The sequence below is a fragment of the Xenopus laevis genome, chromosome 8L (assembly GCF_017654675.1).
Source record: "Xenopus laevis strain J_2021 chromosome 8L, Xenopus_laevis_v10.1, whole genome shotgun sequence".
NCBI classification, from domain to species: domain Eukaryota; kingdom Metazoa; phylum Chordata; class Amphibia; order Anura; family Pipidae; genus Xenopus; species Xenopus laevis.
The window spans coordinates 77,016,771-77,044,671 of NC_054385.1; the positions used below are offsets into that span (position 1 = coordinate 77,016,771).

Below are 27,901 nucleotides of genomic sequence, written 5' to 3' on the forward strand. Positions count from 1 at the left end.
GGGCGATCCTGGCCCCCCTCCCCCGGAAATTCGCTCTTAAAGTGCCAGGAGCAGAATTTTTGCTGCCCCTGGTACCTAGTGGGGCGCTGCCGCCTGAGGCGACAGCCTCAACTCGCCTCATTGGCGAAGCACCCCTGGGGCCAAAAGCTTGCAAGTTAGGATCGAGGTAAAAACTGAAATTTTCACATGCTATTGAAAAATGTACTGCAAGTATATGTGAGAGTGGAACAAACTGTACCATTGCACCTATATTTGACCACTCCACTGGCACTGGGTTCCTTCTAGTCCCTTGAAGTGGCCATGCATAGCCCCTGCTACATGGGCATACAAATAGTTGACAAATATTTAATGTAGGTAAAACATGAAATGAATGGAATCTGTATGACTATTGCAATTACCATTACCCCAGATTTAATGTAGCTTTTAAAGCAGGGATCCCCAACCAGTGGCTCACAAGCAACATGTTGTTCAACAGCCCTTTGAATGTTTCTACCAGTGGTCTAAATCCAGGTGATTCCAGGCTCGAAGGCAAACTTTAATTGTATAAAAAAAACATGTGTACTGCCAAACAGAGGCTCCTACAGCCTGCCATTCTATCTAGGGGCCACCAATAGCCAATCACAACTTATATTTGGCATTACCAGGAACTTTGTGTATGCTTTTGTTGCTATCCAACTTAGATAGATTTGAATGTGGTTCACAGGTAAAAAAAAAAAAAAAGGTTGGGGACCCCTGATTTAAAGCAACCTTAACAAGATTTAGAGATGCATTTGCTTACAATAGTTTCTATATTATCTTGCATAGCAAGAAAGTAAATTTCTAATTCACACTGAAAAAAATTTAAAAAATACGCAAGTATATATTTGCTCTCCACGCACTGAATGTGATAGCACTATATACAGCTTCAGCACAGTATCAAACACACTGCAACATAAGACACTTGAGAGTGGAAATGGTTAAAGAGCCTTGATACTTGTAAGTGTAAAAACATATTAGCACCTCTTAGTGTGGGGGCAAGACAGGTGGCAGCTCTCTGTAGCTGTGACTCATTTAGCAAGTAAATTGGTTAAACAGGTGTATGAGACCATTGAACAAAATAAATTCAGAGGAAGAAAAAAAAAGTGTGACAGAAAAAAGGCAAATGGGAGCAGTTGGCCAAAAGGAATGTGCGTAGTGGGTGACAAAAGCTGCTTGTATTCCATGAGATACAGTGAGTCCTGTGTACACAGGACAACCAAGCCATACAATTAAGATTAACAGTTGTCAGTAGTGCAAAACTAATGTTTTCCCTGTCTAGAGGCCAAATCATTTCTCTTGGGGCAGGTACTGCTGCAGAGATCAAATAGGCAGCATGGCTGAGTTTTGTGCTGCTTAACACATTTTAAACTAAAAATGCAGCTCTGATCCATCAAATGATAGAGGAACAGCTTGGTTATAAAGAGGCTCTCGCACATGGGCATTTTGTAAACCACATCTATGTGTGATGGTGCTTTTATTTGTTCATGTAAACAATTAATGCTGATCAAACTGAATATGCTCAATTTTATCGGTGTTCAACATTTTCATACACTCCCCATGATACAGTCCGATATAGGAGACTGGGGTCTACGTATTACACTGTACATAATGTCTGATAATAATAAAGCATTATAAACATTTGTGCTATTTTTTTGGCATAATATATTAACCAGGAAAAAAAAATTGTTTTTCTTGGCATAAAAAAAGAACTTAGAAACTACAACTACAATACACACCTGCCTGAAACATATATATATATATCACTGCAGACAAATGTCTGCTGCTGGGGAAAAACAGTCTACAGGCTATTAGCTAGTGCCCCTGGTGACACCTGCAACTCTGGCTGCAGCCATGGAGGTGCTTTGTCATACATGCCATCACGCAGGGAGAGGGGCCAAATTGGGTCTAATTATTTAGTCCACGGGCCACAAACAGGTTATATTAGGGGCCTTTGCCCCTGCCAGCTTCCCTCCTTGTTTGTTGCCACTCAGCCAGTTGCTGGCAACCCTCACCTAACTCCAGCAAACATGCAGGGAGCTGAAAGTGACAGGAGCAGATATCCCTCCCTAGCTGCACCCAAGGCACCAGCCAACAGAGAGAGAATATTCACTGCAATGCCTGCTTGTCCCTGACAAGCCACACACTTCCTATATAAATTGGCAGTGCAGTGAAGGGCAGTGAAGTGAGAACTTGTCTAAAGGAAAGAAAACAACATATGTAGTAAAATATTGGGTCTATGATTCATTAATGATAAAGGTAAGTCTAAAGAAACCTGACATTACGAGTAATCTTGAAAAACATGTATTTGATTGTATTGTAACTAAGCTGCATTTATTAATACTGATGGCAAACAATCCAATTGGGTTTAATGTTGAAAAGTATTTTAGCAGGCTTAAGGTATAGTGATACAAATTACAAAAAGATTCCTTATCTGGAAATCCCCAGGTCCCAGTGATTCTGGATAATACATCCTATACCAGAGTGGGATAGATATAAATGCCAAAAAACATGTAACTGAACACCCATGGGAAACATAACACTCCAAAGTAAAGTTACGTACATGAAAACCAGTGGTTCATCTGATGCTTACAGGCATGAAAACAAAAAAGATTCTCATTCCCACATAGGTGTCTATTTAATAACAGTGTGACCTTTAAACTTTTAGTGGGATACTTACAGATTTATCCGGTAGAATTTGTGCCTTGCAACACACATCCTCCACACATATTTGGCAGTTTCCATATCCTCCTAAGAGAACAAAACAGGAAAGGTGAGAGGAAAGTAAAAATGGGCTGGTCAGTCTCTTTCCCAGGCAAAGCATAACCCAGTAATATACTATAACAACATTAATAGAGAAAGAAAAATATGTTCTAGTATTTTAAAAAATAAATGCAGATTATGCATACAAATGTGGTTACTGTATACAACAACTCAACACAGATTAATTTCATATCAAAAAACAATTGGTTCAGCAAACACAACATTTAACACACCGTCTGGAACTGGATGGTTTCTTCTTTATTTGCCAACTCAAGAGTAAAAAAAGACTTATTGTGAGACATATTTGCGATATCAAGCCACCTATAAAAACAAACAGAAGGAGAATCAGTAAATTCAAAAAGAATGATAAGCATCTGACTCCAACTAAGGAGGCAGCCACTTAGCCAATGAGAGAGCACAATGTGTAGAGGTATAACTTTAAAAGGTCATTTAATATAATTTAAAAGGCCAATGCTTTACTCTGCTACAGTTATAATCTCATCACACAAGTAACCCTTTTTGTTATAACATCATTTAATATTTCAGCCAAGCAATATGTAAAATGTATGGTTCTTGCCAACCAGACTAATAGATTCTACAATCTTTATTAAGACGATCTGCAAATGGTCTTTATTTTTATAGTATCTATGAACTCACCGGAAAACAATAGGTGGGCGGCCATTCTTGTGCTTAACAAATATGCCATTGAGACAAGCCCCAATGCAGAGGTCTGTACCCTGGCTATCCTGGGTGAAACAACAACAAAAAAAATTAGAAAAACTGCCTTGCACACTTTGCACTATAGTGTTAAGTACACAGCTGGCTAAAATCTGAAATAAAGGTGTGCGTTATTTATTATTGCACAGCTTTTATGGCCCAAGATAGTCAATGCATTAAGTTGGATGCAATCTTTGCCTGACGGGATTTTCAAGTCAGCCCAATTATCTGGCCAAGTCCCAAACAGATAATTACTGGGAAGTCCACTACTACTTGCCCTTGTATGGCCAGCTTTTAAAGAGCAAAATTATAGAAATGCCAATCCATGCACTACACATATATAGAATATATAAACAGGCAACCTTGTTTGTAATGTAAAGGTGGATAACTTGTGGGGACCTATTAGGAAAGGTGAATGACAAGCAATGACCTCTGCAGTTTACCTGAGTGGAAGTTAAAAAACCTGGTGTGCCACAACCCTGAAGGGAGCCAAAACATGGGTCGTCCTGTTGACTTATCTGGTAAGATATTATGCAATATGACCATCAATACAGATGGTGAATTAAAAATGTTCTTTTTGTTACAGCATCTGATCTAAATGGAAGAAAGAAGGAGCTGCTCTTTTCTGCATATGCCAATGCCACACTGATGACATTTGTTTGCAGAGACTGAAAGCACCCCCATGAGTGCTTTACATTCCCAAGTGGCTTGGCATTATGGTCAAGATTGGTCAATATGCCAGACTAACGATATAATAATATAGTTATCAGGTAGGGCCATCTCCAATATATGGGAATTAATAAAGTTAACATTTTCCATTATTAAAGAATGACAGTACTGATATTGGGGGAAAAATTTTTTCCCTACAAGACCAACTGCAAACATCAAATAAGCATTTCCGTCAAGCAAATACAGATACGTAAAAGCAGAAGGTAAATAATATGACTTGCATTCAATGACTATGCAATTTCTATGGAAATCATTTCAAAAGGAAGGAATGAAGCCAAGTCAGAAACAGAAAACTTCTTATACAGTAAAAATGTTACACATGCTAAAAGTGCCCTGTTATTGTTTAAGCCATGCATGTTTTTTAGTGAATTATAAATTCACTGGGTGAAGAGATTCAGATGACTCAATCCCCTATTGACTTATTATGCAGTTAGATATATCTCCCTAGGTGCATCTCCCTGTATCACATAAACCAGCTCTGAAAAGGTTGGAGCAGAGTGGTTAGTGCTACACCTCTTTCAGCATCTCAGAAAAAAATATGCTATGATCCAATAGAAATGAGCGTTCAGATATACAAACCAGCAAGGATTATCTTTACATCAGCACAAGGCTTATTCTGTAAATCTGCTGCAATGCCAGCTGGCTCTCCACTATTTTCTGGGCTACAGCTTCCAGCATTCGCTGTCAGTATGGATATCAGGCTTCATCGGCACTTTGCCGATTTACTAACGGTAGCTGGCGTAATTTCGCCAAGGAGATAGACTCTGGCACAACTTTCGTACTCTAACGACAGGCAAATTTTCGGTCTGGCGAAAGAGTGTTACTACGCAAATTCACTACGTTTTTGATTTTACTGACCGTTACCTCTATCGCCAGACTTGCCTTCGCCACCTCAGACCAGGCGAAGTGCAATAAAATAGATAGGAGTTCCTCAAAACTGGCGTTTTTTCCTATTTAAAGGGTGATAGACTGAAAAAGATACATTTTTTTGGGGGTACTCTCCTTCCCCCCCAACATTTGCTAACATATGGCACCTAAACTATACTGTGGGCACTATAACAACTTTATATAATTTTATTAAAGGGATACTGTCATGGGAAAAAACATTTTTTTCAAAGTAAATCAGTTAATAGTGCTGCTCCAGCAGAATTCTGCAATGAAATCCATTTCTCAAAAGACCAAACAGATTTTTTTATATTAAATTTTAAAATCTGACATGGGGCTAGACATTTTGTCAATTTCCCAGCTGCCCCTGGTCATGTGACTTGTGCCTGCACTTTAGGAGAGAAATGCTTTCTGGCAGGCTGCTGTCTTTCCTTCTCAATGTAAATGAATGTGTCTCAGTGGGACATGGGTTTTTACTATTGAGTGTTGTTCTTAGATCTACCAGGCAGCTGTTATCTTGTGTTAGGGAGCTGCTATCTGGTTACCTTCCCATTGTTCTTTTGTTTGGCTGCTGGAGGGGAAAAGGGAGGGGGTGATATCACTCCAACTTGCAGTACAGCAGTAAAGAGTGATTGAAGTTTATCAGAGCACAAGTCACATGACTTGGGGCAGCTGGGAAATTGACAAAATATCTAGCCCCATGTCAGATTTCAAAATCTGTTTGCTCTTTTGAGAAATGGATTTCAGTGCAGAATTCTGCTGGAGCAGCACTATTAACTGATTCATTTTGAAAAATATTTTTTTCCCATGACAGTATCCCTTTAAGGTTCCCTGGCCTTGTGTAGAGTAATGTACTTGCTGCAGCATATACGGCCATTGTACTTTAACTGCACGCTGTATGCTAATTAGCCAATGCTAGCATAACTTCAAACTGCTGAGCGTAATTTCACTGGCTTAATTTCGCCAGCATTCGGTACCCTGTGCGCAACTTCGGATGTTCGTGAATTAGCACTGTCCAGGTGAATTTACGCCTGGCGAAGTGTTGCGATGTGCGGGAAGTCATCGCTGGCGAATTTTCGCCGGTTAGTGAATTTGCCACAATGTCAGGTGTTGTTGATAAACAACAAGTGAATAGTGACAAGTCCTAATATGATTATTTGACAAGAGAACATTTCAAGAGCAGTGCTGTGCTGTACTGTGTCTATGCTGTGTCTCATACTTTTTGTGACAGAATCTAAAAACTGCAGTACATTAAAACTCAAGCTCAATACTAAACTGTACTATACTAAAAGCTTCAAAACTTTTGTTTGGACAAGTTGTTTCCATTAGGTTGCCAACATATATAGGAGTTGAGTTATTCTATGTCACATGTTAAACCAGTACAGTGTGCAAACAAATGTAAAAGCATCTGAATGTTTCTTGCATGCAGACAGATGGCACAATCTTACAAAAGTAAGATATATAAGCAATATACCTGCAAATAAATCTTTGCCTTATAAGACAAATTGCTAAAGAGCTTAGCAAGTCTCTTAATTGTGATAGGTAATAGCTGTACTACACAAAGCTGTTTTTGAGCAGTAAGACACCAACAAATCATTACTACCTTGGCAGGGTAACTTTCCTCTCCGTAGTTCTCCAACCTTTCAATCTCTTGCATGTACAATAATTCAGCATCCGGGGGAGAGAGGCCCCTAAAGCAGGTAAATGGGCAGAATTTACAAGCAGATACAGCAATACTTAGGCACTATTTGTTATAGTCGCACCTCACTAGATTCTATACAATGACAACAGAAAAGAGCATAATGCCAGCCATGCAGCTGCATGATACAAGCTGCCTACCCACATATTTGTGAAAGCCCTCTGCTACATGTCATTTTGTACTGTGAATATTGCCTGTCCCACCGGGGGGGGGGGCAGAAAATAGATTATTTTCACAATTGTAAATGGAGTGTAAGACAAAATGTTAGCCGTCTATGTTTTGTGGAAGCTGAAGCAAATGCACTCCACTTACAAGAATAAAAATTAACCATGACTAGCCATTCAGCATTTGTCAGAGAGCACCTGTTTCCAGTGGTACTACAAAGGAATGATGGGAAGCTATAGATGCAATATTGCCAAATACATAGGATCTTCAATCTAGTCAAATCCACTGACTATGCTTTTGGACCAGGTGGAATATTTTAATCTGGTTACATTAGAGAGCAAACAGTAATGGCACCAATTTCTTTATGTATAAGAAATGATATCATTAACACTAAAGTCCTAGCGGTCTTCTTAGGTCAGTTTTGGAGTCATGCCAGGTCTGAGAATACCATGGCCCTTCAGATTCAAACATGAAACTCTTGTTTCTGCAAATTGCTTCCAGTTGCAACTGAAAACCAAAATACTGATAGATAGGGAGACCTTAGTGTTGTTCCGCAATACATATTTACTGGCAGATGTTTCTGCTACTTACAGCATGTTTCCCTTTCAAGAGAACGGGAAGAACTGCCTGCAGAGACTGGCATTATGATGACAAAAAAATACAAGGATCACAAACACCCATGTGCCATGAGCCTTAGGGGCATGATTAATAACATTTTAAGTCTTATGTAAAACAGGCTGATATTTAACTACTTCTAGCAGACTGGAAATAAGTTTAAACTGTTTCCATGGGGCATGTTCATATTAGCACCAGTCACTAGTTTCTTTTCTTAAAATGTCTTTATTAGGACATGGGCTCTGACCCCAAACATTTGGCAATGTTTCAGACCATTCTCTGTCTTTTTTTCAAGCCACCACGGGGCATGTTACCACAAAGTAGTAAATAAAGAATTTTAAGAGTTTCATTCATTCTTTGCTCCTCCACCAAACGTTTCAGCATTGCACATTCAGGCAGTTTCCTGGACTCTGTTGAACCAGGACCCATCTGTCAGACTGTGATATCTGATTCATTACTCCACATTTTCACTGCTCCGGAGTTCAAAGGTAGTGGCCTTTATATCACTCCAGACAATACTTTTTGTCATTGTGCTTGGTGATGTTAGTATTGTGTGGGGCTGCTTGCCCATACAAAAAATCATGCTCTTGAAAATAGTTTGTGTGCTACCTTTGCTTCCAGAGAGTTTTAACCCTTCAGTGAAAGTCTGAACGGAGGACATTTTCAAAGGGTATTTGGATACCTCTGACTGTAGTGTGTCTTGGATACTTTTGGCCATATACTGTATTTAATAAGAAATGTGTCAACACCACTGTAAAAATATTCAGTCTTACTTGTCTTTATAAGCCTGTTTACCTTTGCTTCAGGTCACAGTTTTATGTTTTTGGTGTAGTTCACACAGTTGGTATTAAGCATGATATAGTGTTTTCAATATCTACAGAGATGTACCTGTATATAGATAAGCATACAGGCAGATAATCACCTCAATTTCTGGTGTAGTAAGGCCACATTCTTTGTTGCTTCTTCCAGCGTTTTTTCATCCTGAATCCAGCCCTAGAGGCAAAGTTTAGAGAGTCACTTTAAAATTACATAAGCTTTGGCAGAGGAGCCAACTAATAGCTTATGGTAATAGCTTAACAATATTCATTTTTGTATAGCACTTGTAAGTAAAAAAGTCTTACACCCCTCCCTTTTTAATGTTCTGCTCTACATTTTAAACCATATGCATATTGTAGTATTAACCCAGCAAGGCCAATTGTATTCAAGCTCCGTAGGATCTACTGCTGCAAGTCCCTGAGGTACATCAATTCAGTTAGGCTGTCAATGCTACTGGCCTTACTCGAGAAAAGTATACGTGGGCCAAACATTGCAATGGTGGGACATGAATTTGGCATAATTGTATCAGATATAGCAGGAAACAGAAGTGCGTTAACCTTCACACGAGAAGGTTTACTAAAATTTCAGATAAAGCCAAAGACAATAGTTTCCTATTTCTGAGCAAAAACATATATAGAAAAGGCATGTCCAGACTGTGTCCCATCAACTGTTATTGAGCTACAGCACCCTGCTACGCTCTGCGTCCAGATTCTAGATTTCTAGTAGAATAACAGATGGATGCCAACTGTTGCACATCTCTGGTCTCAATGAAAGGGAGAGAGATGGAAAAACAGAGGCTGTTTCAGAATCCCACCAGCCCCTCATAGGCACACAATGGGTAAAAACAAATGCTTACCACAGGAAACAAAGCGTATCGCTGCAGGAAATCCTGAGATTCATACTGGTCATAGTCTCCAAAGTCCGCTGAAAGTCAAAAGGCAGAAAACTAGCTTGATGAAACATTATAAAACATTTGAATACTTGGTTACAGATGAGAAAGCAGTAGGGAGATCTTATTTGTATTTCATAACTCCACACGTGGATCAGTTGTTTCTCCTTTGTGGACAATAATGTGACCAAGTAAGGTTCTCAATAGGATACAATCTCAACACTATAGAACAGAGATGAGCAACCTGTGTTCCTTCATATATTGCTAAACTGCTATTCCCAGCACCCTAAACATCTGCAGGACTGTAAGCTACTTACCCCTGCTGAAATGGCTGGTAACAGTACATTTCTGTGTACTCTTACTGGCAGCCTGCACTTTGTAAAAGGTAAGTATGTCACTGCCCCTGCCAGCAACAGTAAAAAGGCATTTCTGTTTCATGAATTTGTCCAAAAAAAAAAAAAAAGATGAACTTGGTGGAACTCTAAAGCTAGCAAGTTCTCTTTATTTATATTAATCTCCTTATTAAATGCCATATAAACATGAGTACTAAATGACTATTTCTCAAGAACACATACTTGCACCAATAAATCTCCTTTCCTCTCTCACCTTGTACAGCCAGACCCGCCAGCTGAACAGTCTGCTCCAAGGTGCAAGGGATTTTCCCCTCCAAGATGTCCTTCTTTAACTGCAGGTAATACTGGTATCTGTTGGACACACAAGTAGTAGAGATATTAAAATGAGAACTGTTTTTTAAAACCATTTTATTCTAATATGAGAATGCATGTTTATTTTGTGATTAAAGGGGTAGTTCACCTTTAAGTTAACTTTTAGTATAGTATAGAATTAGCAATTCTTAACAACTTTTCAACTGGACTTAATTTTTAAAAGTTTTTAAATTATTTGCCTTTTTCTCTTTACAGTTTTTAAATAGCAGTCACTAAACTCAGCATCCAGACATGATTGTTCTGTGAAGCTACAGTTATTTTGCAGTTACATTTTATTGCTTATCTTTTTATTCAAGCATCTACTATGCATATTGCAGTCTCCTTCACACCACTGTTTAACTGCTAGAAATTGTGCACCCTAGCAACCAGATAGCTGCTCAAATTCCAAACTGGAGAGCTGCTGAACGAGAAGCTAAATCATTTAAAAACCAAGCATTCTCTACATCATAATAAAAACCCTTTAAATTAGATGAATTCCGCTTCATATTTCCAGATTGACAATACTGGAGTAAACAATGTTTGGAGAGCAGAATTCACTCAAAATGTACAGTATGATAATTCACTCTGAAACTGTTTCATTCAAAGTGTGTGAGCAACATGACAAATGAATTAATATTATTATTATTATTATTATTATTATTAACAACATGTATATATAAAGCTCCAACATTCCATAGCGCTGTACAATAAATAGGTTTATACATATAGAAATACATACATAGTGACCGATAAAGAATACAAGAGAATTATCCTCACCTCAATACTTTTTTACCGTAATATATACCTTAAACCCCCATTTTTAAGATGTGGCTGCTTCTTTTTTTCTCCCACTCTGCATTACTAAACCTTGTTATGGCAGTTTCCTCCAGCCATTTTTGTTGGAATAGATTGTGCACAGCTTGAACGTTTCTTAAGCATGCTTTCAGTACAACACCATCTACAAGGATTAGAAGCTGCAGAAAAGTCAAGCAAACCTGTTGCCTTCCACTGCATTGTCTTTTTTGAAGTCAATCACCACAATGCTGGCATGTGGATTACCAGTGCTCTGGACTTTAAAAGGTATGATTTAGATTTAGCTATATTAGGTTTCTAGTTTTATTTACATGGAATTGAAAGTTTATCTCTGTTCTGCTTCAAACAGATGGAACACAGAGGTCAAACCGATCCCCAGGGGGCTATGCACACGAGCCTGTTCATAAGTATTGAAACAAAACATTTTTGATGCAATTAATACCAATTGTCCATTGTTAGTGGGGCTTTAAAAACTGTTTAGTTAAAGCAGTGATCCCCAACCATTAGCTCGCGAGCAACATGTTGCTCCCCAACCCCTTGGATGTTGCTCCCAGTGGCCTCAAAGCAGGTGCCTATTTTTGTATTCCTCGCTTGGAGGCAAGTTTTGGTTGCAAAAAACCTATCTGTACTGCCACACAGAAACTCCTGTAGGCTACCAATCCACATAGGGGTTACAGCCCTTATTTGGCAGTGCACCCCCAGGAACTTTACATCTGAATGTTGCTCATGGGTGAAAAAGGTTGGGGACCCCAGAGTTAAAGGGTCAAAATACACTATTGTTCAACATGAATTTTAGGAGGTTGTTCAACTTCCAAATACTTTACCCAGTTCGGTTGTTTCAAAATAAAACACCAGAAATAAAGATTTTGTTTCAAATTACTGAGGAATATTAACGCTTCAACTTCAATTTTATAAAAACTGTCAAAAAAAAATAAGAAAGCAATTGAAAATATCTATTTCTGATGTACAATATGAAACCAACAGAAGGGAAAAAATAGTTTGGAAGGTGAACAACCAAGTGTGTGGTGAACATACCTTTTGCCTATTGTTTTAGGGCAGAGACACCGGAGCACTTTGTTTTCCAAAGTCGCCCGAAGTTTCCACATGAGGCAACTTTGGGCGACTTCAGAAAACAAAGTTCTCTGAGTGCCATCCCACCGGCGATTTAGATTCTAGCTTGCGGGAAGGCTTTTCGGGGAGATTAGTCAAAGAAGAAGCAATTTGTGGCCTGGCAGCTAATCTCCCCAAATCTTTGCGTGTGTCTCTGGCCTCAATCACAGAAAATATATAGTTTGTTATATTTTTTTAATTAAACAGGGAAACTATGTTTGATCCTTGCAAGGCAGGCAATAAGATTACCAGTACACATATAAACCCTGCATAGTGGGCAGCAAGAAGGGAGGGTAATGTTATATAATTTTTAACTTTACAAGGACTAAACACAAGTATTGCAACGCAATAACAATGCTGGATTATATTTATCTTATAAGAACATTAGTTCTCTTCACCTTGTGATCTCCTGCTGCAGCTGAGACACAGAAGGCACATAGTAGACCACCCCAAAGTACACAGTGGGTTCCAATGCATACTTGTCGAGCTGTTTCTTCAGTGGTTTCTCTAAATCCACCCATCGCTGCTGGTTTTGCTTGTTGTAGTACCACAGACTGAAGTAAGTTACCTGCAAATGATTAAATGTAGTAGGAGGTTAATGTGGGCAATGTAGCAGTGTGTAAGGAAAGGGCTACATTACTGCAATATTGAAAATAAATAAAAATAATAGTGTGCAGACCTGCACTCTATATGAAGCATTTCTAATTTGTTAAACTCATGAGTTACACTAAAATTCCCAGAATCCCCAAAGTTGTAGTTCAATAAAAATTAGAAGGTGATGGTTAAACAACCCTCCGTTAAAACTAGGGATGCACCGAATCCACTTTTTTGGATTCGGCCGAACCCCCGAATCCTTCGTGAAAGATTCGGCCGAATACCAAACCGAATCCGAACCCTAATTTGCATATGCAAATTAGGGGTGGTAAGGGGAAAACATTTTTTACTTCCTTGTTTTCTGACAAAAAGTCATGCAATTTCCCTCCCGCCCCTAATTTGCATATGCAAATTAGGATTCGGTTCGGCTGGGCAGAAGGATTCGGCCGAATCCGAATCCTGCTGAAAAAGGCCGAATCCTGGCCGAATCCCGAACCGAATCCTGGATTCGGTGCATCCCTAGTTAAAACTGAACTTCATAGTGTAATATGCAGGTCTGCTGCATCATTTACTGCACATCCAACAAGCAGGCACAAAGTACTAAGCTCCAAACTTTTCATGGTAAACAACAAACTGCAACTGCACTCGTAACAAAGAGAGGGGTTGTCCCCCAAAATATTGCATTTGTTGCAAAAGTCAATTTTCATTGTATTCATGGTATATAGTGACACCTAGCAAAGTATTTAATTTGGAGCCCTGTGCTACTTACATCGGCTCAGTACAAGGCTCCTTTGTGCATATAAATGCTGCTCCTTGCATCAGAATGATTTTGTGACCCTGCCCAAAGTAAATGAGTACTCTTATCCAATAAGCTTTAAACTGGATTTAGGAACAAATATACAAATACAAACAGTTGCTTTAAAGAAATAGTATATTGCAAAGTGACCTAAGGTCATACAAAGGTTGATAAAACATGCCGGTTCGGTCCCTTCATACTGCGTCGGTAGCTTATTGGGTCATGAATGGAGCCCTCCGGCAGGCCTGCCTGGCTGATATCTGTCCAAACATTGAATCCGCAAAATAAAATCTGTTGATTCAGTCCTTCTGTTGGGACAAGGACTGTATTGGCTCACTGATGTGGTCCATGCTTCGACTTACTACATTAACGGTCGTTGTTATCTAATCATTTGGCCATCAGCCTGTCATCGCCCTCTTCAAGGTGGACATATTAGAGGAAGATCCACTCATGTGGCTCAAATGAGAAGATCTTTACTGGTTGTGACACACGCTAAGATTCTGGGGAGATTAGTCGCCCAGCGACAAATCGCCTCTTCTTCGGGCGACTAATCTCCCCTAAATACCTTCCCGCCTGCTAGAATGTAAATCGCTGGCGGTATGGCACTCTGAGCACTATTTTTTCCCGAAGTCGCCTGAAGTGGCATTCTAGCCGGAAGAAAGGCATTTAGGGGAGATTAGTTGCCCAAAGAAGAGGCGATTTGTAGCTGGGCAACTAATCTCCCTAGAATCTTAACGGGTGTCACCACCCTAAAAGGTATGTCCAGCTTTTTTTCTGCTCCCTCAAAATAAGCACCTTTATGCACAAATATATGATCTTTCCCATAGACAACCATCAAATAAAAATTGTGGGAAGCATAATATTTTGGGCAACTGTTTGAATACATATGTTAAGAGAAAGATGCAAGGCCTGCTATATTTTACCATAAGTTATAACAGTTAACCCCCACTGTTAACTAGTAAACAATTTTAAGAAAAAAACCAGTAAGTTGCAGGAAAAATCCCACCTTTGCAAAAAAAGAAAGAGAAATATTTTCAAATGCCTTTAAATTACACAAAAAAATGTTTTGAATATGAGTAATCCAGCCTGAGTGGATTTTTTTTCAGCTTTGTTTATTTCGCTTCTTTGACAACGGTCATTAATCTACCTACCCAGCCTGCCTTTGCTTGAAATGTACATTTCTCTTACAGAGGATGCCTAAGTCTTCAGGCTTAAGGCTGAGCAGTAATTGGTGTATACCCTGTACTGCAGAACGGCAAATGCCAGTGTTTAAATTAGTTTCTTCTATGTTCATACATATAATAACCTGAAAGAACACAGGAAAAAGGCACATGCCAGAAGTCTAAATCATCAGTATCCAGCATTCAGCCCCACTAATAAGAATCTCTGGACTGCACCAATATATCCAACAATGTCAACGATTCATTGGCCATTGGAGGATACAATGAAAACATATATTTGTATCCAAATCTTTTATGCAATACTAAATTGATCATGAAACCTTCAGACCCCATCCTTGCCAACAGTAAAAGCATTACTTACTGTGAAACTGCCAGAGATGACTTTACATAATCAGTACATTTTTCCTAGCCTCTTAAATGAGCCCATTAAAAATTACTCATAAAAGAAGCAGGAAAAGAGTTAACACACACCTGGCAGACCCAGCAGTGGCCTGATGTACCAAAGGTGTGACACAACCCTGCAAGAATGAAGAGAGCCCATGATTAGAATTCTGAACAGTGCCCTCCATTAGTCATCTAACCACTGACAGCAACTCAGAGGCATAGAGACTTACATTTATACATTCCCTGCGTAACTGGCTCCCATGAAAAATATTCAACGTTACCATCACAAATAATTAAAGAGCCTCTGCTCAACAGAAAAATGTTTTTAAAAGAAAAAAAAAAGTGCAAAAAAGGGGAAACCTACAATAATAAATAATTTGTTTAGGTCAGGCATCCAGTAGAAGGCAGCCTGCTCACCACCCAGGAATGTTTCTGCATTCCACTAATTTTTCTATTAGTTGTGAAGTAGGTGGTAATACTGTCACACAAAAGACACATATTCCCACGTGGTAGAACTAGTTATCCCTGTTTGTCATTAAAGGTAAGTAATTCCCCTCCCAAGCAACAAGACACATTTAAATATCATACTATGACTGTAATTTAGATAGGAATTTCTGCTTTGCACCTTGCATACACTAGGTAGCTATCATAGTTATCAGGGCAGTTTCACTGAAACGTATGACTCAACCATAGAAATAGTGCTTGGATCTCTCCTTCAGATGAAACCAGCAAAAAGTGTTAGAATACAGAATCAATTAAAACACAAGCCAAAAAGAGAACAGTAACAAATACTAACACTAACATGTCTACTTATCAAATACAAAAAATAAGGGAGAGAGCATAGGACTGAATCATTCACCTCTACTAGCATTCTGCTCTCCCGAGGCAGGGTTAGGGCAGTTTCAGTGAAGAAAAACATTTATGTTCATATGCTCAACACTTTTAAAAACAAGACAACTACACTTACAGGTTTAAAACATGTTTGATTTATTTAGCTTATTATGGGAAATAGTCTACTACACTGGTATAAGGAACTGATTATGCAGACACTGCAGGAGAGTAGTGATCAAAGAGTTCCATCAAATCCTTACCAGCTCCACTTATATCTATCAACCTTCAACTTGTGAGCTCAAAAAAGTACAATATCAGTTGCATCCCCCCTTGTTTTGATTAACAAAGACACAAGGGTATCAGCTTTGGGCCTATGTTTAAATTGCAGTCAACCAATGAAAACTCTGGCAGCCCATTCCCAATGGCAGCCTGTATTCCATGAAACATGGCTAGGTGATTGATATGCAGCTAAAATTCCCAGAGATGCTCTGAATCTACAATTTTAGGATGTAGTCAAAAACTGAATCCATGAATCCCAAACCAAGTCTGAACCCCAAACCAATTCTAAACCTCAAATAGCATATGCAAATTGCAAAATTCTTAAAAATATTGGAGCATATGAAAACAACTTTCCACCTTCTGTTATCTATTGGCCTAAAGTCATATTTAATAATATTGATCATTTTTAGGGTCAGGATTCTGTTTGGCCAGGCAAACTTTAAGGGTAACAAAACAACCAGAAACATATCTCACCGCGTTTAATAGCAATGTACTGATCCCACAGGCACAATCACCAGATAGGCGATTGTTGTATGAAATAATGGACAGTCCAAATTGTTGCTGGTTTTATCTTGACCCTGACACATGCGTTCTATCTTTCTATAGAAACAGTCTAGGAATCTAAACTTTAGTATCTTGAGTCACAATAAGGACTGGTTCTATATGCACTTAAACTTGGAATAGATTTCTTTCTTTTCTACAGTGGGCTGTTGTACCAGCAAGTGTTAAATTATACACTGTATTTATAAGTTTTGATCTGGAGTTCAAGCTGTGCATCTGAAAATAAAGATATGTGCTTGAAATTGAATAATTAATGTCACATTAACATCTTGTATCCAGAGAGAATATGTTTATGCTTAATTACCCTTTTTTTCACAAACCACAATGTAATCATACTATTCTTTTAGATTTTACATATTTATGCAGTCTATTAGTTAGCTACATTGTTTAACTGAACCTCAGATAAGCCTTCTCTTCCACAGTCACTGCTTATTCAAGCAGCCAAGTAGTAGGCTAATGGCTAACTGGGAGATTTGTTGCCCATGATAAAATCTGCTGTACCACAGGCAACACATCTCCCAAAATGCCTTCCCACCAGCAATAAAATAAATCACTGCCCTACTTCAGAGGGCATTGGCATGTTTCATTGTGATATTTTGTAATGTTTGTTTGGTGCAAATAAAGACATTTATAAAAAAAAAAAAAAAAATCACATATGTGATAACATATGCAGGAAAACTTCACCCGAAGTTGCCTTACAAGTAAACTTTGGGCAACTTCAGAAAATGAAGCACGATGTATACTTTATTGCCAATGGGAAAGCATTTTGGGGAGATTTGTCACCTGCAGTAGCGCAGATATAAATGTGTGTGACAAAACTCCCGTCTGTCATGGCCCTGGCAATGGCCTTACAGATAACGGTAATTTATACTGCTTTGTGTTGTGGGCCGTGGCACTTATCCTAAGAGTATATCTAGAGCCCTGCCGTACATCATTTTCAGCCTCTGCTGTTTGACAGAAAGGAGTCCCATGAGGACCAGAAATGGATTCCTCCATGTAAGCAATTGCCAATGACCTACCTATTTCAAAACCAGAAAGAGAATGCACACCAGTGTTATTGTATTTTGTGGATCCACTGAATTGTGGTATCATAACACTAGCACTTAAAACAAGTGGTGGTGGTGGGGGGGAAATAGACCAAATATAATGAATAAATGTGCAATATGTGATGTCTTAAAATGTCATATATCCTTATAAACGGTGCTTAGTGATGTCATCGGTTATAATCAGAGCTTAGTGATGTCATTTCTGTCACATGACTCACTGAAACTTGTGTATAAAAAAAAAATTAATAAAAGTACCCCTGGTTACTAAATTTGAGGATATTAGAAGCCACCTCAGAGTTCCATGACCAGTATAAAAAATACATATATATGGTCACGGAACTCCTCAGTAACTTATAACATCCTTATATTTTACAAGAGGGGGGTACTTCATTCACTATATAATGTTTTATTTAGTATAAAGTGCTTAAAGGATACAAGCACTGGCCGTCACTCACCTCTCTCAGTTCCAGCCTCTGCGCAACAGCTTCTAAGCACTCCTGCCCAGAACTCTCCACCGACAGTGTGAACTCCACAAACTCATTGTTTAGCAGCTGGATCCGAGCCACCAGGCAACTCTTACTAGATACTGTATATCTCCGAGTCCTCTTTAACTTCAGCCCAAAAGGCAGAGGCATCTTCCTGAACAGCAGGATCAACTGGAGGGTTCCGAGCTCAGCCAAGTCACCCAGCAGCCATTAAAAAGAGTGAAAAGTATCTGCACGTGGGGAACATCCAAGATCCTGCCAAGAACAGAACAGCAATCATTTGTGTACATTTATCAGAGCATGAACAGTCATGCTTGGCAAATACGTCTTTTAGCCACTAACCAGGCAACAGAATACACTGCTAGAAACCGGTTATATTATCCAGTAATGGTTCTTATATATTTGCTTTCTCTCTTTCAGTGAAAAATAATAATACAATCCTTTTAAACTCTGAGATCATATGCACAACCTTGTTTTTCATCCATTACCTACCACTCTATTTGGGGCAGTGTGCAAAGTTGTTTTTCCTGCATATGGCAGTACATATAAATATGTGCATATTGCTGAGCTTGGCTGCTCCTTACGACTATTTGTATTGTGCATGCAGAATACTTATAACATTTGAATGTGTTTGGCCAGATGGGAGAAAAGCATATCAACAGTGGTCAATTATCCAAAGTATTGGTATCACAGTAAAGCAGGCCATAGACACAAAGATCCGATCATACGAATCATTGTACCATCGGACTTCCCCATCTCCCGACCTGCCACTAACCATTCCGATCAAATAAAGTAGTAAAAGAACAGATCAGCCAATGTTCTGCCCTGACAGCAATCGTTCGGAAGATATGTCCGACCAAAGCTAGTGACAGTCTCCCTCTGAAAATCATACAATCGGCAATACAGGCAGAGATATTACCAGCAGCCGACAGAAATCTTTTAACCTGGCCGATCGACCAAACAACCGATCTCCATGGGATGAAAAATGTCGGGACTCTCCACACACGATCCGAAAATCGTACGAATCCTCGCTTCGTACGATCTGATCTTTGCGTCTATGGCCAGCTTAAGTGAAAATGCACAGTCCCTTTCAGGCAGGAGTTTGTGAATCCAAGCCTATTGTTTTATCCACAAGTCCACACACAGGAAATGTTTCTTTTAGAGACATGGCGAGAAACTTATTTTCAGACACGCGTTTTGATTAACCTGCTGTTTTGTTTGCCTCGTGAGTATAAAGCTCCACAGTTGGTTTGCATTTTAGAAAATAATTAGGATTACATTGCCCACTGTGTCAAACAATCATAGTTAAATGAGAAGTATAAAATCAATTGCTATGGTGTGAAAGTTGTCTTCGTCATAATGCAAATTTTGATCTGATTTGATCTGATATTGAGATATACAGGTAAATGTGTTAGCCATCTCAGAATCTAATTTAAATACCCCCTGCCCCCAACAAATAGTGCAGTTGTAGACAGGGTTATATTCATTGGCCCTAATATAACAGTACGGACTAAACATCCAAAACTGCAAGTTTAAAGTTCATCTTAAAATAAAATTTGGCATTAATGTAGACAGTGCTATTCTAATAAGATCTCTTTTTTTCCCCACAGTCTTTGAATCTATTACAGTTTTGATTCTACAGCTCTCAGGCTTGAAATTCCAACTATCATCTAGTTACTAGGGCTTGAATTACCCTGGCAACCAGGTGGCAGTTTGTGCTGGATTTTTATACAGAGCAAATGAAAGAGTGCAGCTTACACCTGCAAATGTGACTACAAAACTTACACCTCTACACTTTGTAACCGTGCCTTTAATTCCCACATACTTATTTCCTTACTACACTAAATTCTTCAGATACACACACTAATTACTATTACAACTGAGTTTCCACTTACTACAACCTACTATCACTCTATCTTGGTAGCTCCATTAAGCAGTTACGTAATAGAGTTGGTAAATTACTGCAATTACTATATAAAGGACTGAAGTAAAGAAGTTATTCACGTTATGCAACATCTACGGGTCATCTATAAATATGTCAGTGCCCAATACAGGTTTTTCCCCCCTCTGCATTCCAAGGATGTTACAGTTTGCCAACTAGCAATGTCTCTAAGCTACGTCCTAAAGGAAAAGGAAAGTTAAAATCACTGGGAGGTGGCAAATGTTAGGTTAGCCAATAGCTTACTAGATACCCCATGCCAGTGCTTGATCTGCTTCTTCATAATTCTACTGCCGGGGGCAGATGCATGAATGGAAGAGTGAAATAGTTTTTTTCCCCCACTCTACTAAGCATGCACGCCCAACTCAAAGAAAGAAGATGCAGAAGAAATTCACTCTGTAGTCTCCTCCAGAAATACCCTGAGCTGGTGCAGTTTTCTACCGACAGAAGCACCGCCCCAGTGTATCAGGTAAGTGAATATAATCACTGGGAGTGCCCAACTTTTGGTCAAGTTGACCAAAGGATAAAACTAGACGAATAATACAGGTATGGTACTGGTTTAGTAAGTCTACTAAAAAATATTTAAACATTAATTAGAGGAGACATTTTATGTAAAAAACAATAAGGAAGGGGTATATTTTCTTTTCCTCGGTCATAACTCTCCAACATCTGCTGCCTCCAACTCACCAGTAACCCAAACAATTTCTTCCTGCAAAAACATATTTGCAAGTTCTTCAGGCAAGACTTACTTAAAATGTGTCTGTGTGTATGTGTCTGACTGGAGCAGGAACTAATGGCACTGCATTCTGGGATGTTTTGAAGGATAAAATGCGGAGGTGCACTGGACTAGCAAGTAACTTTCCAGACATCTGGCATGTAGTCACCATGACTTTTTTCAGAACAATTGTATCCAAAAAAAAGACAAAATATATCCAGTTAAATTAAGCATATAAGTGCTATGCTTCAAGGATTTATCTAAAATATGTATTCTATATAATGTATATTAAAAAACTTATATTTAATTTAGTTTTTTTTATGTAAATAGTGGGCCTCATTTACTAACAATTAGGATTAGATACGATATCGCTGTATAGCTCAACAAAATAAGAGAAAAAATAAAGATTTATCATGATAAAAACAGTAGGTAAAAAGTATGTTCACATCAATCCCAATTGCTAGAACTTTAACAAAGGGGTATGCTTAGATGGCTGAACACAGCAGAGCCAACAGCAAATAAATTGGCATTAAAAAGAAAAACAAAAAAAAGACTCAAGGCAACCTGGGCCAGTAGAGGCAATCGGGGAGTAGACTGGGCCAGCGGAGCCCACCATGATTTTTCCCCGATGTCCCTCCAACCCAGTCTGACCCCGATAATGACCATGACTTTGTTCCTCACAAGGAAAGTTCGGGTAACTTCAGAAAACGAAGCGTTCAGAGTGCCATCCCGCCGGGGATTTAAATTCTAGCTGGCAAGAAGGCATTTAGGGGAGATTAGTTGCCCGAAGAAGAGGAAATTTGTCACTGGGCGACAAATCTCCCCCCAGTAACCTCGTCTGCCACCACCTTTAAAAGGGTTGTTCACCTTCAAACACCTAGTTGTTTTCAGATAGTTCACCAGAAATAACTTTTTCCAATTACTTTGTATTTTCTATGTGTGACCTTTTTCTAATATTAAAATGTAAAGTATCATTTTTCACCTTCTAAAGCAGCTCTGGGATTGGAGGGGTCGCCGACCCTGTAATTGATACATTTAGTTGATACATTTCTTATCTTTATCCCTACTGAGCATAATCCCTGAATATAATTACAGGCAGCTGTTAGAATTGATACAATAGTTGCTAATACTCCAGAGATGCTGCTGAAAAATGTATCAACTAAATGTTACAAAATTGTAACCGTTTAGATTCTGCACCTGAATTACTGAGCTGTCAGACACCAGAGAGCCTTTAAACTTAGATTTTGGAAAAACTAAAAAATAAATAATGGAAAGTAATTGAAAAAAATCTTTATTTCTATGAAACAATCAGAAAACAACTGAAAAAAAAGTGTTTGGAAGGTGAACAACCACTTGTAACTCTCAAGTATATATAGAATCTGCTTCCTAATGATCTACCATGGCCTCCATCATACCAAAGCCTTGTATACACAGATGCCGTGGGTGCCAGCGTGTTGCCACATTTCATTGTTTGGGCCACTAGCAGAAGAAAGAGACAACCTATAATTCTAGGAATTTTTTTTTTATTGTTTATGTATTATTGTTCTTGAATGTGAAAAGCAGAATTTTTGGATTTTCCAGCTGTCGTTTCGAATACTGAATTATTGCACTCGTTGCTACCAAAAAACATGTCAAGTTAAAGGGTAAGTTCACCTACATTTTGGGATGATGCAGTGGTATTATGCCAATTTGAAACTGGTCCTGGTATTTTGTTGTTTCTGAATGATTTAGCCAGTGCGGATTTTATATAAAACCATGGCTGTACAATGAGGTGTTGCACGTCATTAATAAATCCTAATGCTACAAACGCATGTTTGAAACCGGACTGAAAATAATGAAAAATGCCACTACCAACCCGCATATGACTGTGTAAATAGATAACATGCGATTACCCAAACAAAGGGCAGCCGGTTTAGTGCCCAGCTGTCGCTTTCAGTATGGCAGCAGCTGTGCCAGGCTCAACTTTAGACTATTAATGGGATACAAAGATATTTCTGATTGCCCCAGACCCAGGCTGCGCTGGCAGAACCCCAGATGAAATTCACCCCTTGCTGAAGTCACAAATCTTTATTTAGCAGAGGTAAAAATCAGGTTAGATTTCCAAGAAACCCCCAGATCTCTTACCCTGCCCTTGGACTACAGAACATTATGCACGCCTACTTACTGTGAAACTACATCTCCCAGAAGCCCCTGCTAGCCAAGTTATTGGTGCACTACATTTCTCCTGTTTGGCTGGGGCATATTGCTTTCTTTCTCTGGCCTTGCTCCACAACCGCATTGACAGCTCACTATGTGCTTTGCCGTTGCTTTCTCAGCAGACAGCAACTTATATACTTCAAATAAAAGGCAGCATAAGAATATTGGTTTAACCGTGCAGCCATAGTAAGTCACATTAATAAGCTTCAGACATGAGATAGTAAAGTGCAGGCAAGAGGTTCTGCAGCAGGTAGAAGAGTGCTCAGTGGCCTACCATCTGGGTTAGTAAACTCACCCTCAACCAAGACTAACTAGCCGCTTGCAAGCATGCACAGCTAATAGGAGAAAGCAATAATGAGTGTGCGGTTGCGGAACATTACCTGTTACACAGTTCCAGGATTGCAGTCCAGAAAGTCCCACTCAGGAACGCTCCGCGGGTTCTAGATCCGTTCTGCTGGCGACTGTACAGATCCCCGCTGCACCTCCAGCTTTAGTATTGGAAGCTACACTACAGCAGCCCCGAGATCCCCTCACTTCCTGTCTGCAAGCGCTGGCAGCAAATCAATGCGCGCAGTAAAGCGGCCCACGAGCAGTGGATGTACAAGAGTTTCACGAGAAAACTTTTCCTTCACTAAAGTGCTGTTATTTTCAGTTGTGTTCTGCCTGACCGGAGTGTGTGTGTGTGCCGGGGCAGGGAAAAGCAAAAGAAATCTGAGGATGACATTAGTTCTCTGCGGAAGGATCCAAAGGGTGCTTTACGCTTATGATCTCAGTTGGTTGGAATGCCAGGCATTGGGAATCCTAGCGATGGGACAGCTGCCTCTTGCGCTATGCCCATTACAGAAATAGCAGGCAACGGGGACTTATTGATTTGTCTCATCATGTGATCCTTTATTCTGAGCACCGCTTGCAATTTATTGCCTTACAACCCCTAGCAGCACGAATGGGCAGTCATACTGACAGCTAAATGGACAGTTATCTATGGTGATCTTTGTTATTTACTGCTTAAATCAAGCTTTTTTTTTTTTAATAATAAATAAGGTAAAATCAGGTATGGGAGTTTTCTTTTTTAAATAATGAGATAAATTCGGATTTTAGTAAGAGTGTGACAGGCAAGCAAAAAAACGACATAAAATGACTTTAATAACCTTTAGTAAATTGATATTTTCTATAATTCTGCTGCTTTACGCTACCACATAGTATTGCTTCTGCTAAGAGAAACCTTTACATTCTGAAGTCAGAATCACTGGATCAAAAATAGAACTGTCTCTCTTATTTCCTATTAAACTCACTGCTTTTCAACTTTTTCCATTTAGTGAGTCAGCTGTGTGTTATACCCACATTTTTGTAGGCTGGATCTTATGGAAATAATGATGTCACACAATCTATATTTGTGCAGTCTTGGCAGATAGTCCCGTTGTCAAGTTGTTTTTTTATGGATGTTTTTTTTTTTGAACTGTATAATATAAAAATACTGGTTAAAACATTTACAAACAATGGACATATATGAATAGATTTGAGGCAACTATGTTATAAGGGAATATTAGTCAATCTTCTCTTGCGGTGTTGGTAACTGCATTTTTTTAACATACATAAGGGGCGATTTACTTATTTTACCAAAACACTAAAGAGACCCGTGGCAACTCTGCTACCTGCAGGGCAGGGAGGTAAAATTAACAGGTTTTTTTTGCCTCCTATTAAAATACATACGATTTGTGGGTGAGAGCTTTGATCATCGGTTTCACGTCCATGTAGTAACCTGTCAGTTTGTTTAATAAGTTCCAGTGTTGTAACTATAGAGGGTTTGATACCTGCCCAGAAGAGCGCGGGGACAAGCGCATGTTTGCGCATTCACACGCCGATCATCAGGAAGAAATAGAAAGTAGGGATGCACCGAATCCAGGATTCGGTTCGGGATTCGGCCAGGATTCGGCCTTTTTCAGCAGGATTCGGATTCGGCCGAATCCTTATGTCAGGCCGAACCGAATCCGAATCCTAATTTGCATATGTAAAGTATAGGCAGGTATGGAAATCTGTCACAAAAGAAGGATTTTTTCCACTTTTTCAGATATGTAAAGTATAGGCAGGTATGGAAATCTGTCACAAAAGAAGGATTTTTTCCACTTTTTCCTTTCCTACCCCTAATTTGCATATGCAAATTAGGGGTCGGATTCGGTTCGGTATCCAGCTGAATCTATTACGAAGGATTCGGGTATTCGGCCAAATCCCAAATAGTGGATTCAGTGCATCCCTAATAGAAAGTGCTGGCGGAGGTGGGAAGCACTGGGGCCCAAACTAGGAGAGGGAGGCAGAAGAGGTACTGGTGCCCCTCTACCTTTGCGCAGTAAGCACGTGCCTCTTCTGCCTAGCCCTAGTTCCAGCCCTGTGCACGACTCAGGTCTTAGTGTGAAACATCTTCAATTTTTTTATTGTTGTGAGACTGACATTTCGGCCTGCACTCAGGCCTTTCTCAAACTGAATAAACCCAGCAAACAGTACCAAATTAAACACACAGTGGTGGGAGGAAATGTGAAACACAGGTATATACACACATTCTCAGCAAAAAAAGCAAATCTTGGGTGCACAAGGCATGTTTAAACTATATACCATTTCTACTTTTTCAGCACTCCAAAAAAAAGATGGGAAATACAGGTAAGAACACCTATACCTGCATTAAAGTGAAAAAGGGACACATCTGGTCACATCTTTTGTACAAACATAAGCCGACGCTCCCCGTCAAGGAAGCGTCCTTAACTAATTTAAAAGCGATGTATTCACATCTGCACCTGATACCCTAAACTATTTTCCCCCACCAAATGTGTGGGCTAAGAGCCCACACTCCAGTTGGGGGTAACAGTTTTTTTTTAAAATTTGCCCCTGGCCAGTGCTAGAACACCTGCACCTGGAGGGAGCTCCCGATTTGAGCGGCTATGTTGGGGCACAGGCAGGCAGAATGAGCGGATACCACAACTTGCTATAATGTGCATGCGTGTAACATCAGCTGCTCACTGCACAACATGGCTGCTCACACTTTTCTCTTAAAGGGGTGGTTTGACTTTTAGTATGTTATAGAATGGCCAATTATAAGCAACTTTTCAATTGCTCATTTTTTAATTTTTATAGTTCTTGAATTATTTGACTTCTTCTGACTGCGTCAACGCTGTTCAGATGAGTTTCATTGGTAGTTCAGCAGTGGCGCGGCAACAGAGGGGTTTAAAGACCGGCAATGGTCCCCGCTTACCCCTTTTTTCTTTTTATAATAATAATTTATGTTTTCCATTCTAACAAAGATTCATTGGGAACTTAACTTGAAATGTATTTCAAGTGTTTATTCAAATAAACAAACTGCGGTCTTGCACCACCTCTCTCATTGTGTTGTTATTGCTTACTTGGGTAACAGGGTCATCACAAACTACCAACCCCATCCCCAAGTATTGTTATTGCTATTTTATTACTCATCTTTCTGTTCAGGCCCTCTCCTATATTCCAGTCTCTTATTCAAATCAATGCATGGTTGCTAGGGTTATTTGGATGAGCTGCTGAATAAAAAGCTAATTAACTTCAAAACCATAAATGATAAAAAATGAAAACCAATTCAAATTGTCTCAGAACATCACCCTCTGCAGATGCACCCTCTGCATAGGGGTAGGCAGAAGAGGCACCTGCCTAGGGCGCAACAACAGGGGGTGCTGGGCAGGTACCTCTTAAACTGTCTTCTGCCTACCCCTAGTCCGATATCACAGCTCTCTTTGGTTTCCCACTCCTCTCCACCGCTCTACCCCGCTCTGCCGCTCTCTCCCATCTGTTGCTCTGCCCCCTCCCCTCTGTTGCCAGCCCCGGATTTGTGGAGAGCCCAACAAGGCCCGGGCCTAGGGTGGCAGGATTTTAGGGGGCGGCATGCTGACCAACCACACCCACATTGGTTCAGAAACACTGGGGAAGCACAAGAGATACGATAGTTTTTTAAATTTCCTGTACACCAATCCCCATTACTCTGGTCCCAATGATGAAAATTTGATTAAATAAAAGGGAGAAGACAGGGCAATGAACAACAGCGGGCCTAGGGGCGCCTGTTATGTAAATCCGGCCCTGTCTGTTGCCCTGCCCCTTTCCTGTCCCCTCCGTCTCGCTCACCTCTTTCCCCGCTCTCTCCCCATCCTGCACATGCGCGTTGCGGTCCATCTGGGGCGTGTGCATCATACTAAAAGTTAACTCAAAGGTGAACAACCCCTTTAATATGCATGTATGCCACTTTATGTTTTTGGAGTGCTAAGGAAAGTTGTAATAGTATATAGTTTAACCATGACTTGTGCACCCAAGATTTGCTTTTATACTTAAGGGTGAGCTGCATTACTGCTGAGTATAGATAGATGATTGAGAGTGAGAGAGAGACAGAGAGAGAGAGAGAGAGAGAGAGAGAGAGAGAGAGATATTGAGGTGGTTTCAACATTAGCTGAATGAATATGGTTTGTTTTGCCAATTGTTTCAATTGAGAAATATATAAGGTTTCTGTTATTTCGGCACTAAAAGACAATGTGAAGCTTGTTCACTTCAGCACTTGCTGTCGCTTGTGGCCCTTAATTAACTTCAAATGAGCAGAAAAAAAATCATAGTTTGTACTACAAAGGAGCGCTATCTGAAGCCGGTTGTGCTGCTAGTTGTCTGTCTACTGTATAGGCAGCTTGTCACCTCCTTTTAAAGGAACAGTAACACCAAAAAATGTAAGTGTTTTAAAGTAATGGAAAAATATCATGTACTGTTGCCCTGCAGTGGTAAAACTGATCTGCTTGCTTCAGAAACACTACTATAGATCATATAAACAAGCTGCTGTGGAGCAATGGCGGAAATTGAAAAACGGCTATATGGCACAGGTTAAATAGTGGATAACAGATAACACCATTAGACAGACAGAGCTTATTTGCTATCTGCTGTGTAACCTGAGCCTTTTCTCCTTTGAATGGCTGCCCCCATTGC

At 39.6% G+C, this 27,901-nt stretch overlaps 1 protein-coding gene across 2 annotated transcripts in view; it reads right to left on the reverse strand.

Moving 5' to 3' along the window:
* Positions 1-23,714, reverse strand: part of ptpn21.L (protein tyrosine phosphatase non-receptor type 21 L homeolog) — a 34,018-nt gene extending 10,304 nt beyond the window's left edge. The window contains exons 1-10 of one of the 2 annotated variants that reach the window (XM_018230399.2): positions 23,308-23,714; positions 18,048-18,332; positions 12,319-12,488; positions 9,900-9,997; positions 9,261-9,328; positions 8,511-8,581; positions 6,713-6,800; positions 3,436-3,524; positions 3,012-3,099; positions 2,696-2,766 (exon numbers count right to left, since the gene is read on the reverse strand). In XM_018230399.2, the coding sequence (XP_018085888.1) occupies positions 2,696-2,766; positions 3,012-3,099; positions 3,436-3,524; positions 6,713-6,800; positions 8,511-8,581; positions 9,261-9,328; positions 9,900-9,997; positions 12,319-12,488; positions 18,048-18,227 (923 nt within the window). In that variant the 5' untranslated portion in view covers positions 18,228-18,332; positions 23,308-23,714. The remainder of the gene's footprint in view (positions 1-2,695; positions 2,767-3,011; positions 3,100-3,435; positions 3,525-6,712; positions 6,801-8,510; positions 8,582-9,260; positions 9,329-9,899; positions 9,998-12,318; positions 12,489-18,047; positions 18,333-23,307) is intronic. The other variant, XM_018230398.2, reaches the window with a different exon arrangement.
* Between the last annotated feature and the right edge of the window lie 4,187 nt (positions 23,715-27,901).